The sequence below is a fragment of the Mauremys mutica genome, chromosome 5, assembly GCF_020497125.1.
Source record: "Mauremys mutica isolate MM-2020 ecotype Southern chromosome 5, ASM2049712v1, whole genome shotgun sequence".
Lineage (NCBI taxonomy): Eukaryota > Metazoa > Chordata > Testudines > Geoemydidae > Mauremys > Mauremys mutica.
The window spans coordinates 144,428,151-144,441,217 of record NC_059076.1 but is presented as its reverse complement, the minus strand read 5'-3'; the positions used below and the strand labels follow the sequence as shown (position 1 = coordinate 144,441,217).

At 64.6% G+C, this 13,067-nt stretch overlaps 1 protein-coding gene and 3 non-coding genes across 4 annotated transcripts; all 4 read right to left on the bottom strand.

Annotated features, from left to right (window-relative positions):
• Nucleotides 1-1,421: 1,421 nt before the first annotated feature.
• Nucleotides 1,422-11,347, bottom strand: LOC123372078 (nucleolar protein 56-like). Its single transcript, XM_045020059.1, has 12 exons — nt 11,211-11,347; nt 10,600-10,689; nt 9,576-9,690; nt 9,309-9,470; nt 7,337-7,535; nt 6,846-7,033; nt 5,902-6,053; nt 5,557-5,657; nt 4,610-4,758; nt 4,147-4,268; nt 3,798-3,938; nt 1,422-2,187 (listed from the first exon to the last, which is right to left on the bottom strand). The coding sequence occupies exons 1-12, from the start codon at nt 11,211-11,213 to the stop codon at nt 2,011-2,013; spliced, it is 1,599 nt and encodes a 532-aa protein (XP_044875994.1). The 5' UTR covers nt 11,214-11,347; the 3' UTR covers nt 1,422-2,010.
• On the bottom strand, nt 4,026-4,094 carry LOC123372088. The gene has a single exon (XR_006580088.1). It is a non-coding gene; the product is annotated as a small nucleolar RNA SNORD57 (small nucleolar RNA).
• Nucleotides 4,409-4,479, bottom strand: LOC123372090. The gene has a single exon (XR_006580090.1). It is a non-coding gene; the product is annotated as a small nucleolar RNA SNORD56 (small nucleolar RNA).
• Nucleotides 7,101-7,236, bottom strand: LOC123372093. The gene has a single exon (XR_006580093.1). It is a non-coding gene; the product is annotated as a small nucleolar RNA SNORA51 (small nucleolar RNA).
• Nucleotides 11,348-13,067: the final 1,720 nt, after the last annotated feature.

The following is a 13,067-nucleotide window of genomic DNA, read 5'->3' as shown; positions in this document are numbered from 1 at the left end:
TTCGCCCCCACTGTTTCCCTCGGTAGGCTGTTCCAGAATTTCACTCCCCTGATGGTTAGAAACCTTCGTCTAATTTCAAGCCTAAACTTCCCGACTGCCAATTTATATCCATTTGTTCTCGTGTCCACATCAGTACTGAGCTGAAATAATTCCTCTCCCTCCCTGGTATTTATCCCTCTGATATATTAAAGAGAGCAATCATATCTCCTCTCAACCTTCTTTTGGTTAAGGAAAACAAACCGAGCTCCTCAAGTCTCCTTTCATACGACAGGCTTTCCATTCCTCGGATCATTCTAGTGGCCCTTCTTTGTACCCGTTCCAGTTTGAGTTCATCCTTCTTAAACATGGGAGATCAAAACTGCACACAGTACTTCAAATGAGGTCTCACCAACGCCTTGTATAACGGGACTAGCACCTCCTTATCCCTACTAGAAATACCTCGCCTAATGCATCCCAAGACCGCATTAGCTTTTTTAACGGCCACATCACATTGCCTACTCATAGTCATCCTGCGATCAACCAGGGACTGAGACCCCAGCCATCGCAGGGGATAGAGGTGTTTGAAAACCTGCCCACCTCCATGGCATCTAACACAGACAGTGCTGGATGCCACTTCTGATCAATTCCACCATTTCGGGGGGCGTTCTAGGCAGCAGTGGCTAGAACCCAGATGTTGGAGAAAATGGGGGGAAAACGGGAAGGCCGGGCCTGCTCATTGGCCCTGAGGCTGGGGATGTGCTGTCTCAAACTGGGTGCAACAGCCCTTAACACCTGCTCACCCTCCCTGCCAGGGAGAAAGCAGGCCGTCCTCTGCCCTCCTGGCTCAGGGAGGGAGCACCACTGCGGCCACGGGGAGGAGAATTGAAGAGTTAAGCAAAGGGACCTGTCTCTGCTGTCAACAAACATAGACAAAACCAAACTGCTCATTTCCAGCTTCTGGTCATCTCTGAACCCCCCCCCCCCCAATCCTACTGAGGTTTTATCCTCTCCCCCTTGCTTGGTTTTTAGGACAGGGGTTGTAAAGGGCCCCGTGGGGTAATCTAGCACGGGGAGGCGGCAGAGCCAGACCAGTCACCCCAGGGAGAGCACACAACCGTTATCATAGGCAAACGTACAGTGCTGGGGGGCTTAGCTATGATGATGGGGGGGGGACACCCCCAGCTTCCCAGTGCACACCATTGCTGGAGTCCTGCCCACGACATGGGCTCAGTGGGGCAGCCTGAAGGACGGACTCGCAACTGGACACAACCAGCCCTATTTTAAATCTTTACCCAAGAAATTAAAACCCTCTGGCCTTGAGCAACTGTCTTCCCCGGCTCATGCTCTGGGCAGCTGCAAACCTGCAGAGCTAGAAGCCAGAGGCCAGGCCGAGCTGCGGCAGCACAGGGAAGTCTTGCTCTTAAAAACAAACCGAGGCTTGAAAAGCTTGAGACATTTATTGTTAGTGGAAGTTTGATTTCAGTCACAGGTAGGGCCAGGAGGTCGTTCCACTCCCTCTGCTTCCGCAGTAACACCCTGTGCAGAGGACGGAGCTCAAGGCTTGAACAGAAACACAAGCACTGGTCCCTGGTCCAGCTGGCCTCTGCAGTGCAGAGGGGAGGCGGCACTGTCTAGTGGGAGCGCACACTGCCACAGCCGCCCGAGAACGGAACAGCCCAACGCAGGCAGCTCCAGAGGTGCAGGCTCCACGGTCCCAGGCCAGACGCGCTCCAAGGAATAACTGTCTCGGCCACGTCAAACCAGTGGCTAGACACAGCCCGACGTGCCGTGAATCGAGCCCAGCACTGGAAGTTCTGCCCAGACTCATGGGAGACGCCAGAGACCAAAACGCATGTAACGTGGGCTGCTCTGGCTGGGTACATTCTAAGACACGCAGCTGCCTTGAAATGCTGGACAAGAAGCAAAAGTTTTAGAGAGCCGGGAAAGGTAAGTGTCCTGCCACTGTCTGGGTGCTGGGCAGCCTGTGCTGCTGCAGCGCAGGTCCCCCGGCACGGCCTGGTAACGCCCCTGCTAATCCTCCTCCTGGACCTTTCTCTTCTTCTTCTTCTTCTTGTCTGACTGGGGGGGCTCTTCCTGGGCCAGTTTCTTCTGCTTCTTGGGCAAGGGCGGCTCTGCCAGCCCGTTCTCGTCCAGCGAGGTCTCCTGGTGCCGCTTCTTTTTCTTCTTCTTGGGCTCTGTGTCGTTTTCCTGGAGCAGAGAGGGGGGGTTAGAGGGGCCCTGTGAACCCCCTGGGGTGTAGCGCTCACAGGCCCACGCCCTGCTGGTGCCGGAGGGCCCTGCGGAGCAGCTCAGGCATTCCCTGGGCTAAAGTGCAGTGCTCTGCAGAGGCTGGCATTGGCTGATGCCTCTGCTGTGTGGACATGTGGGTTTCTAGGCCACATCCCCTAGCAAGTCCCCTCAGAGCCACAGCCCAACATGGAGAGCGGCAGCTGAGAGGAGGCTGGCCAGGACTAGGACCAGCCCATTTCACACAGCCCAGGATAGCGGCCACACATCAGGCAGCCCGAGCAAGGTCTGGTGGTCCCAGCCCACTGTTCCCTTTGCTTTCTCCTCACTCCCTGCCATGTGCTGGCTGCCCTGCCTGAGGATCTGAAACCTGGCAGCCAGTGGCTGCTTCACACTGCATCTGCCATTCAATCACAGGACTGCCCAGCGCGTCGGCCCCAGAGCGCCTGGGCTCTGGGACATCATCCCCTGCAGCCAGGACTTGGGCCCTCCAGGAGCTCCAGTCACTAGAGGGAGACGTGCACCCCAGGTACATTCCCTGTGGAGGCAGGACACGGACCCACGAGCAGGCTGTGCGAGCTCACTGGGGCTCCAGCTGCATTCTCCCTTGTCCTCAAACTCTTCCTTTGCAACCCTATAGGGCAGGCCAATTAACAGTGTCGCCAGCCTGAGTCTGCAGGCAGAGGTTTTTAGGACAGGGGTTGTAATGGGCCCCGTGGGGTAATCTAGCACGCGGAGGCGGCAGAGCCAGACCAGTCACCCCAGGGAGAGCACACAACCGTTATCATAGGCAAACGTACAGTGCTGGGGGGCTTAGCTATGATGATGGGGGGGGACACCCCCAGCTTCCCAGTGCACACCATTGCTGGGGTTCTGCCCACGACATGGGCTCAGTGGGGCAGCCTGAAGGACGGACTCGCAACTGGACACAACCAGCCCTATTTTAAATCTTTACCCAAGAAATTAAAACCCTCTGGCCTTGAGCAACTGTCTTCCCCGGCTCATGCTCTGGGCAGCTGCAAACCTGCAGAGCTAGAAGCCTGAGGCCAGCACTGCACTGCCCAGACTCATGGGAAACACCAGAGACCAAAACGCATTTAACGCGGGCTGCTATATTTAACCTAGGAGCTATATTCCCACGTTACGCCCCTGGACCGGTCAGCCCTTGCACTGATTAAAGCCTGCAGGCCAGATCTGTGCAATCGGAGGCATTGCCTTGGGTGTCGTGGGGGCTCAGAGCATCTGTCTGAGCTGCAGGCCGACAGACACTCTGGAGCTGAGGCCCAGGCCCCACTGCACCACTCAGCAATTCCCAGAGCCACCCGCCTCTGCCTTTTGCTGCTGTACGCAGGGGCAGAATTGAAGCCAGGAAACTGCATCGTTCCAAGCTCCCTAGGCAGGCAGTGGACCCGAGCCGCCTCCTCTCCCTCTGCTGGGTGAGACTTCGGACCGGACCTGCCTGGAGCACACAAGTCGTGATGGAAATACCAGGTCCAGGCCTCCCCATCAGAGAGCAGCGTGAGGGCCTCTGCAGCCAGCCTAGGCCCTAGGGCGCATTCCTGGTTCTTTACCTCTGCCTCCATGGTTGTCTCCAGCACAGAGTTCTCGGCTTCCTCAGCAGCTGCTGCCACTGCCAAGGCTTCCAGCCGCTTCTTCTCCCGCTTCTTCTTTTTCTTCTCTTTCTTTTTGATTTCGGCAGCCACCTCGGTAGCCTGGCAAAGGGACAACGGAGGCTCCATCAGCACTGACAATACAGACCATCGTGACAGGCAGGCCGGGCTCCCCACTCCCGAGGTGTCGGATCAGCCTCATTAAATCAGTTTTTGCCTCCAGCAGTCGGTCAGGCAGGAAATTTCACATCATGTCCGGCACCCACCCAGGAGTCCTGCAGCACCTCAGGCCCTCTCCCAGCCCCCTCACCTCCACCATGGCCTCCTTCATGACATCCAGATTCTTGCGGGGAGGCTCCCCTGTCTCGTAGAAGGCCAGGCGCTCCTCAACCTGCTCCCGGAGCTTGTCCCCAAAGACGCTCGTCGGGACATCTGCAGAGAGGGGGCAGCGTGAATGACAGGCTACTAGCTACAGCAAAGCCAACCCACCCCATTCACAGCCAGCTGCCCACTCCCCATCAATCCCTGCCATCCAGCTGGCAGCCCCCCGTTTCCCAGCCCCAGAGCCGGCTTTGCTCAGAAAACAGGTGTCACCATTCACCACGTGAAATGCTGTTGACGAAAAATATTCCCATCATTGCAGAAGCCGCTGGGATTTGTGTGACTGACACTCCACTGGCCTCCAGCTCAGTGTCTCGTGCCACTGGAGGGACAGCGCCCAGGCAGGACCCTCCCCCAGCCGGGCTTGGCAGGGGCTCGGGTGAAAGCGGCACCTGAGAAGCAGTCTATCCTGGAGGCGATGGTGCACTTGTTGGCCAGGTAGCGGGAGATGCGCCCCTTGTTCCGGGTAGCTGCTCGCCCAATGAAGGTGGAGTGGAATATCAGCCCGTACTTCGGGGTGTTGCCACGAGTCTTCAAGGCCCTGGAACAAGTATGGGAATGAAGGTTGCTCTGGAGCCCTGATCCTGCTGGGCCTGGCGAGCGGCCTCTGGCCAGACACTGCCAACCCAATCCAACCTGCTTGGCCTGGTACAATGCAGCAGCCCAGTGCTCTGGGGGGTGAACGCACCTAGGTGGCTGCAGCCGTACTGTGGGTCTGACGGCCGCCACCCCCCCCCAAACCACCCAGCTCTGCTCCTTCCTGCACCCCCAGAAAGCAGCAGAACTGCAGCTAAGGCACTAGCTCTGCCAGACGCTGAGAGCCAGAAGGCGTCGCACTCCTCACACAGCTGGCAGATGACAGGAACAACGAGAGCAGCTTTCCCTGTGACCAGAAGGCAGCTGGCAGTCACCCTGGAGCAGCACTGACTATGGAGCCTGGGGGAGCCGTGGTCCACCAGTACCCAACATCCCAGCTGCAGCAGAAGCTGCCTGGCCCCGTCTCCTTCCCAGGAGTCAGATACATGTGACAGCCAGGCCTGAAATCCAGGCCAGGTGCTGGTCACCTCCCTGCTAGCCCTGCATGGCTGGCACTAGTCTCTCTCAGACTCTGTCCGTCACTCCCCCCGGCCAGTGATCAGAATAGCTAACCTGCCGCATGGGTTCCCTTGACAGACCCAGCACCAGGACCCAACCGTTCAGCAAGAGCGAAGGAAAAGCCTCGGTGGTCGCTCAGAGACTGGGGCTGGTTTATCACTGACGCATGCAGCCATGTCTGGCCAACGTGTCAAGCCCAGCGGCCCAGGAGCCTGCCATCACCACGACCACCTTGCAGCTGTACCTGAAGAGGGCCTTCTCCGCCCCCAGGATCTGCACCGTTGAGGCCGGGTACTTGGCCAGGTTTGTCAGGCTGCCGGCGTGGGAGATCAGGCGGGCGCCCACCTGCAGAGACGCCAAGGAGACAAGCAGGGTGGTGAGAGCCGAGGGGACTACAGGCCCCAGCATGCAATGCTGCATTCGGTGCCACCTGGGCACAGCTTGGGGGCCAGTATGGGCAGGCTCCCCAGGGCACGGATCAGCAGTGACCGCGTCTCAGCACAGAGCTCAGTGGATTGACAGATTCACACTAGAACATCATTTCTGTGGCCTGGGGGAGCACAGACCACCCCTGCCCCTGGCCACTCACCACTTCTCCGATGAGGGCAGAGAGACTGGGCGCCACCTGGCCCATCTTGGAGCGCAGATACTCCTGCAGGCCCTTGCGGTACTCGGACAGCGAGATCACCCGGCTGGAGAAGCTCTCGATGTTGATGAGGTCAATGGGGGAGATATCCATCCCTGCAGAGAGCAGATGTCAGCGCACGACACTGGGCCAGGGCGACCCCCGGGGGGCGCTGCAACCTAGGAACCGCCACCCCCAAGAGAAGCAGCCGGTCAGAGTCCTGAGCCTCCCCGCCAACCGCGGCCAGTACTAGCCAATGGGATTGGGGAGAGAATTCCTCCCCTGAGCCCCCGCCCCTCCCCATCAGCCTCTGGCCAATGGATTTCCTAATCAAGAAGGAACAGGTCAGATGATATGGGGAGCCCAGAGCAGCTCTGCCCCCCACCCACACACACTGCGAGCCACGTGCAACATACTGAGCCCTCAGACCCCAGTGCCAGCACTACTGATCTGTCCCTCCCCCACACACACATCCCATGAGCCCTCAGACCCCGGTGCAGGGACCCCAGTGCCAGCACTACTGATCTGTCCCTCCCCCCCGTCACCCACATCCCATGAGCCCTCAGACCCCAGTGCCAGCACTAGAGACCCCCCCACATATACCCCATGAGCCCTCAGACCCCGTGCAGAGACCCCAGTGCCAGCACTAGAGACCTGTCCCCCCCCACACATATATATACACCCCATGAGCCCTCAGACCCCGTGCAGAGACCCCAGTGCCAGCACTACTGATCTGTCCCTCCCCCCCGTCACCCACATCCCATGAGCCCTCAGACCCCAGTGCCAGCACTAGAGACCCCCCCACCACATATACCCCATGAGCCCTCAGACCCCAGTGCAGGGACCCCGGTGCCAGCACTGGAGACCCACCCTCCAGCCCTCAGGATAATTTTAGAAGTGCTGCTAACCCATGGATGACCGAGAGGCATCCAGAATAGCCTGGGCCTTGGCGCTGTCCATCACAATCTCCTCCAGCGCCTCCAGCCTCTCCTCGCTCAGCTCCTTGCGGTTCCCGATGCACTTGGCCAGGCGGCAGTAGGTGTAGTTGTCACTCACAATCTTGACGAGCTCTGGGAAGTGATACCCGTACCACTCTCTGCAGGAGGCCAGAGGGGAGCAGTCAGGGAGGGGAGATGATGGACCTGCCATCTCCTCCCCCGCAGCAGTGTCTCCCTGCTAACAAGACAGCCCAGGTCACAGGCTCCCTGGCTGGGGTGTATGCAGGGCAGATGTTCTTCCTCCCCTTTCTATGCAGTCAGCGGTGGGCGTCGCGCTGCCTGCGGTAAGCACGGGGAGGAGACGACGCCCGGGCTCCACACTAACCCCCCATGCCGTTCAGGGCAGAAGTGTTCTCTGCACACAGCGCTACCCCCGACCCCGCGGCTCAGAGAGCCCTCACCTGACGCGCATGGAGAAGGTGTTGATGTCCTTGTCCAGCTGGTCCAGCAGGCTGATGGACTGGATGATCATGTTGTCAACTCTGTTGACGTTGAATTTCACTTTGGCACGTGAGTAGCTGTGCCCCAGGCCCAGCTGCGCCTTGGAGGCCGACTGGGCAGTGAGACCCTTCACCAGGATGTGGAAGTGCAGGCGGATCCCTGCAGGCACAGAACATCTGGTGAGCACCGAGCCCCTGCCCGCCCCCGGGACGAGCCACGGAGCGAGGGCAGCCTGGAGTGAGCACCGAGCCCCCGCCCGCCCCAGGGACGAGCCACGGAGCGAGGGCAGCCTGGAGTGAGCACCAAGCCCCCGCCCGCCCCAGGGACGAGCCACGGAGCGAGGGCAGCCTGGAGTGAGCACCGAGCCCCCGCCCGCCCCAGGGACGAGCCACAGAGCGAGGGCAGCCTGGAGTGAGCACCGAGCCCCTGCCCGCCCGCCCCCGGGACGAGCCACGGAGCGAGGGCAGCCTGGAGTGAGCACCGAGCCCCCGCCCGCCCCGGGGACAAGCCACGGAGCGAGAGCAGCCTGGAGTGAGCACCGAGCCCCCGCCCGCCCCCGGGACGAGCCACGGAGCGAGGGCAGCCTGGAGTGAGCACCGAGCCCCCGCCCGCCCCCGGGACGAGCCACGGAGCAAGGGCAGCCTGGAGTGAGCACCGAGCCCCCGCCCGCCCGCCCCCGGGACAAGCCACGGAGCGAGGGCAGCCTGGAGTGAGCACCGAGCCCCCGCCCGCCCCCAGGACCAGCCAAGGAGCGAGGGCAGCCTGGAGTGAGCACCGAGCCCCTGCCCGCCCCAGGGACAAGCCACGGAGCGAGGGCAGCCTGGAGTGAGCACCGAGCCCCTGCCCGCCCGCCCCCGGGACGAGCCACGGAGCGAGGGCAGCCTGGAGTGAGCACCGAGCCCCTGCCCGCCCGCCCCCGGGACAAGCCACGGAGTGAGGGCAGCCTGGAGTGAGCACCGAGCCCCCGCCCGCCCGCCCCCGGGATGAGCCTATGTGCGAGTGCAGCCTGGAGTGAGCACCGAGCCCCCGCCCGCCCGCCCCCGGGACAAGCCACGGAGTGAGGGCAGCCTGGAGTGAGCACCGAGCCCCTGCCCGCCCGCCCCCGGGATGAGCCACAGAGCGAGAGCAGCCTGGAGTGAGCACCGAGCCCCTGCCCGCCCGCCCCCGGGACGAGCCACGGAGCGAGGGCAGCCTGGAGTGAGCACCGAGCCCCTGCCCGCCCGCCCCCGGGACAAGCCACGGAGTGAGGGCAGCCTGGAGTGAGCACCGAGCCCCCGCCCGCCCGCCCCCGGGATGAGCCACAGAGCGAGAGCAGCCTGGAGTGAGCACCGAGCCCCCGCCCGCCCGCCCCCGGGACTAGCCACGGAGTGAGGGCAGCCTGGAGTGAGCACCGAGCCCCTGCCCGCCCGCCCCCGGGATGAGCCACCGAGCGAGAGCAGCCTGGAGTGAGCACCGCGCCCGTGCCCGCCCGCCCCCGCGTTGAGCCACTGTGTGAGGGCAGCCTGGAGTGAGCACCGCCCCCGCCCGCCCGCCCCCGGGACAAGCCAAGGAGCGAGGGCAGCCTGGAGTGAGCACCGTCCCTGCCCGCCCGCCCCCGGGACGAGCCACGGAGCGAGGGCAGCCTGGAGTGAGCACCGAGCCCCCGCCCGCCCGCCCCCGGGACGAGCCACGGAGCGAGGGCAGCCTGGAGTGAGCACTGAGCCCCCGCCCGCCCGCCCCCGGGACGAGCCACGGAGCGAGGGCAGCCTGGAGTGAGCACTGAGCCCCTGCCCGCCCCCGGGACAAGCCAAGGCGTGAGCATTGGGGTCCCCTTAATATCCCATCACCTCCGCTCCAACGCAAACAGGACACTGGGGGACAGACCCAGGCGTATCACCCCCAGGGGGCCGGCTGACATCTCCAGGCCTTACTAAAGCCCCCGTCTCCTCTCACCTCGCGTGATCTCTGCCACGACCCCTCCAGTCTGGCACTGGTAGCCCAGCTCCTCCTGGACGGCAGCCCCGATCTTGGCATCGCTGACTCCCAGCAACGTTTTCTTCTTCTTGGCTGGCAGGTTGGTCTCCAGCAGCAGCCTGAGGTCCTCATGGAGAATCCCTGCCCCGGGAAGAGGGAGATGTTAATGGGCTGTGCAGCTACAGGGCAGCAAGTCTCCGAGGCTGTTGCCAGCCCAAAGGGCAGCAGCCGCGAGCCCAGCCTCACCTTCCGAGATGGCATTGACATTCTCCAAGGCACTCTGGGCAGATTTGAACGGGGAGAAGGCCACCAGTCTGACGATGCTGTGGAACTTGCCGATGTTCAGGATGCTCTCCTCCACCTGGAAGGGGCCACAGGGCAGCGGGTGAGTATCACACAGGGCAACCTGGGACCCCAACCCCGCAGGGGGGCCAGCATGGGGCCCAGCAGCACATATACTGACTGAGCACAAAGCCCCCGTGAGTAACGCGGCTAAAGCACAGGCTGCAGCCCCAACACACACGGCTTCTCTGTAAGATCCCTCGGGGACACTGCATGCTGGGACCTGGCTGTAACCCAGCCCCAGCTCCAATCACAAGCACCCTGGGAGCAGCGTAGCTGCAAATACCTCCCACGTTGGCAGGGCCCCGAGTGCTCAGACACAGCGTGACATCACTGCTTTCAGTGGATTGACAGATCTCTGATGTTCATCACTGCACTCGCCAGGAGCCTGCCTCACAGAACAGAGGCTCAGCCCCATTGGCTGGGCCCCCACGCAGCCCAGAGCGACCTCTGGGTCCTACTGCCATGGGACAATCCCACTCCCAGCAGCCCCCCTCCATGCACCTGGGCTTACGCATCTCGGCCCCCCTGCCAGGACCCACCTCGGCGGCTTTCCCTCCCCCCAACAACCCCTGGGGAGGCCAGGGACAGATGGGGAAAGCCCCCGTTGGGCCAGGCACCAAGGTCAGCTCAGGGAGCACGTGTTCCCCATACGCAGTGACAAGCCTAGGAAGGGGCTCCCCAAGGAGACCCCGAAACCTCCCGGGGCCCATCCAGCTGAGAGCTGGGCCCCGCCAGGCACGTGGGGACCCACTGGCCCTGCTCCAGGGGGAACCCACGAGTGGCTCCAGCACCCCGGGGTCTAAGGGGACGGAGCCGGGGCAGCAGGAGGAGAATAACCCCCAATTCCCCACGGCAGAGGGGCGCGGCCTGGGGCCGGGCCACCCACGTGGCGGCGGCAGACGGGCAGGCGAGCGCGGCTCCGCACCTGGGGCAGCAGCAGGCTGATCTCCTCCACCTCCCGCACGGCGAAGAGCGCGTAGCCGGCCGCGTGTTCGAACAGCACGTGCAGCAGCACCTGCGAGAGGGAGCGTCAGAGCCGCGGGGCGGGGCGGGGCGGCCCTCCCCCTCCCCGGGGCCAACCTCCCCCTCCCCCCCACCCCGCCGGCCCAAGCCGGTCCCCCCAACACCCTGCCCCGGGCCAGGCCCCTCACTCCACCAGCCCCCCCCCCGGGCCTGACCCTCTCCCCTCCGGTCCCCCCTCCCCACCCTGTTTCTTGCCCCCCGGCCCAGCCCCCCCCTCGCCCCAAGCCGGTCCCCCCTCCCCGCCCTGCCCCGGGCCAGGTCCCTCACTCCACCAGGCCCCCCCCAGCCAGTCCCCCCCTCCCCGGGCCTGCCCCTCTCCCCTCCGGGGCCACGTCCCCCCCCTCGACACCTCCCCGGCCAACCTCCCCCCGGCCCCCCCCAGCCAACCGCCCGGGCCCGTCGCGGCCCCCAGTCTCCAGCCCCCCGGGCCGAGCCTTAGCCCCGCCGGGCCCGGGGCCGGACCCGCCCAGCCGCGGGGGGGATGGGCTCGGATGGGCCCCGCAGGCCGCTCACCATCCTGCTGCTGCCTCCCCGCGCAACGGGGCCGCGAGAGAACCACCGGAACCGGAAACCGGCCTCTCCGCCAATCAGAGCCCGTCCTTCCCGTCATCCGCCAATGGGGTAGCGAGAGCGCCCTCAGAGCCCGCCCCATTTCCTCATCCGCCAATGGGGTAGCGAGAGCGCCCTCAGAACCCGCCCTATTTCCTCATCCGCCAATGGGGTAGCGAGAGCGCCCTCAGTACCCGCCCCTTTCCCTCATCCGCCAATGGGGTAGTGAGAGCACCTCAGAGCCCGCCCCATTTCCTCATCCGCCAATGGGGTAGCGAAAGCGCCCTCAGAGCCCGCCCCTTTCCCTCATCCGCCAATGGAGTAGTGAGAGCGCCCTCAGTACCCGCCCCTTTCCCTCATCCGCCAATGGGGTAGAGAGAGCGCCCTCAGTACCCGCCCCTTTCCCTCATCCGCCAATGGGGTAGCGAAAGCGCCCTCAGAGCCCGCCCCATTTCCTCATCCGCCAATGGGGTAGCGAGAGCGCCCTCAGAGCCCGCCCCTTGTCCTCATCCGCCAATGGGGTAGCGAGAGCGCCCTCAGAGCCCGCCCCTTGTCCTCATTCGCCAATGGGGTAGCGAGAGCGCCTCAGAGCCCGCCCCTTGTCCTCATCCGCCAATGGGGTAGCGAGAGCGCCTCAGAGCCCGCCCTGTCTCACTCACTGTAGCTCCAGCGGTGCCGGGCCGCTTTCCCCCGCGCCTCTGACCCCACCCCTCCCCCCGCGCACGAGCCGGTCCCTCCCTCCCGCCGCCCGCCCGGAGCCGGGATTCGTCCGGGTCCCTCTGGGTCCTGCCCCCCCCCCCGCGTATCGACCTCTGACCCCGGCTCCGGTCACCTGGCAACGTGCGGGGCGCAGCCCCCCCGCGGGGCCCGGCCCGGAGCCGCTGAGCCCGACCGGCTGCGCGTGCGCCTGACCGGCCCCTCGCGCAGCCCGGGCCCCGGAGCTCGGCCCCGGCCAGAGCCGGCGGGAGCCGCGTCAGGCCCTTCGCTGCCGGCGGGAACAGCGCGGCCCCCGCTCTCCCCCCCCCGCGGGATCTCCTCAGCATCTCTCACCTCCCCCGCTCCCCCCCCGCCCCCCCGGGATCTCCTCAGCATCTCTCACCTCCCCCGCGCCCCCCCCCCGGGATCTCCTCAGCATCTCACCTCCCCCGCTCCCCCCCCCCGGGATCTCCTCAGCATCTCTCACCTCCCCCGCCCCCCCCCGGGATCTCCTCAGCATCTCTCACCTCCCCGCTCCCCCCCCCGGGATCCCCTCAGCATCTCTCACCGCCCCCGCTCCCCCCCCCCGGGATCTCCTCAGCATCTCTCACCTCCCCCGCTACCCCCCCCGCCCCCCCGGGATCTCCTCAGCATCTCTCACCTCCCCCGCTCCCCCCCCGCCCCGCCGGGATCTCCTCAGCATCTCTCTCCTCCCCCGGTCGCCCCCCCGTGATCTCCTCAGCATCTCTCACCTCCCCCGCTCCCCCCCCGGGATCTCCTCAGCATCTCTCACCTCCCCCGCTCCCCCCCCGGGATCTCCTCAGCATCTCTCACCTCCCCGCCCCCCCCCCCGGGATCTCCTCAGCATCTCTCACCTCCCCCGCTCCCCCCCCCGCGGATCTCCTCAGCATCTCTCACCTCCCCCGCGCCCCCCCCCCGGGATCTCCTCAGCATCTCTCACCTCCCCCCCTCCCCCCCCCGCCCCGCCGGGATCTCCTCAGCATCTCTCACCTCCCCCGCTCCCCCCCCCCCGGGATCTCCTCAGCATCTCTCACCTCCCCCGCTCCCCCCCCCGGGATCTCCTCAGCATCTCTCACCTCCCCCGCTCCCCCCCCCCGGGATCTC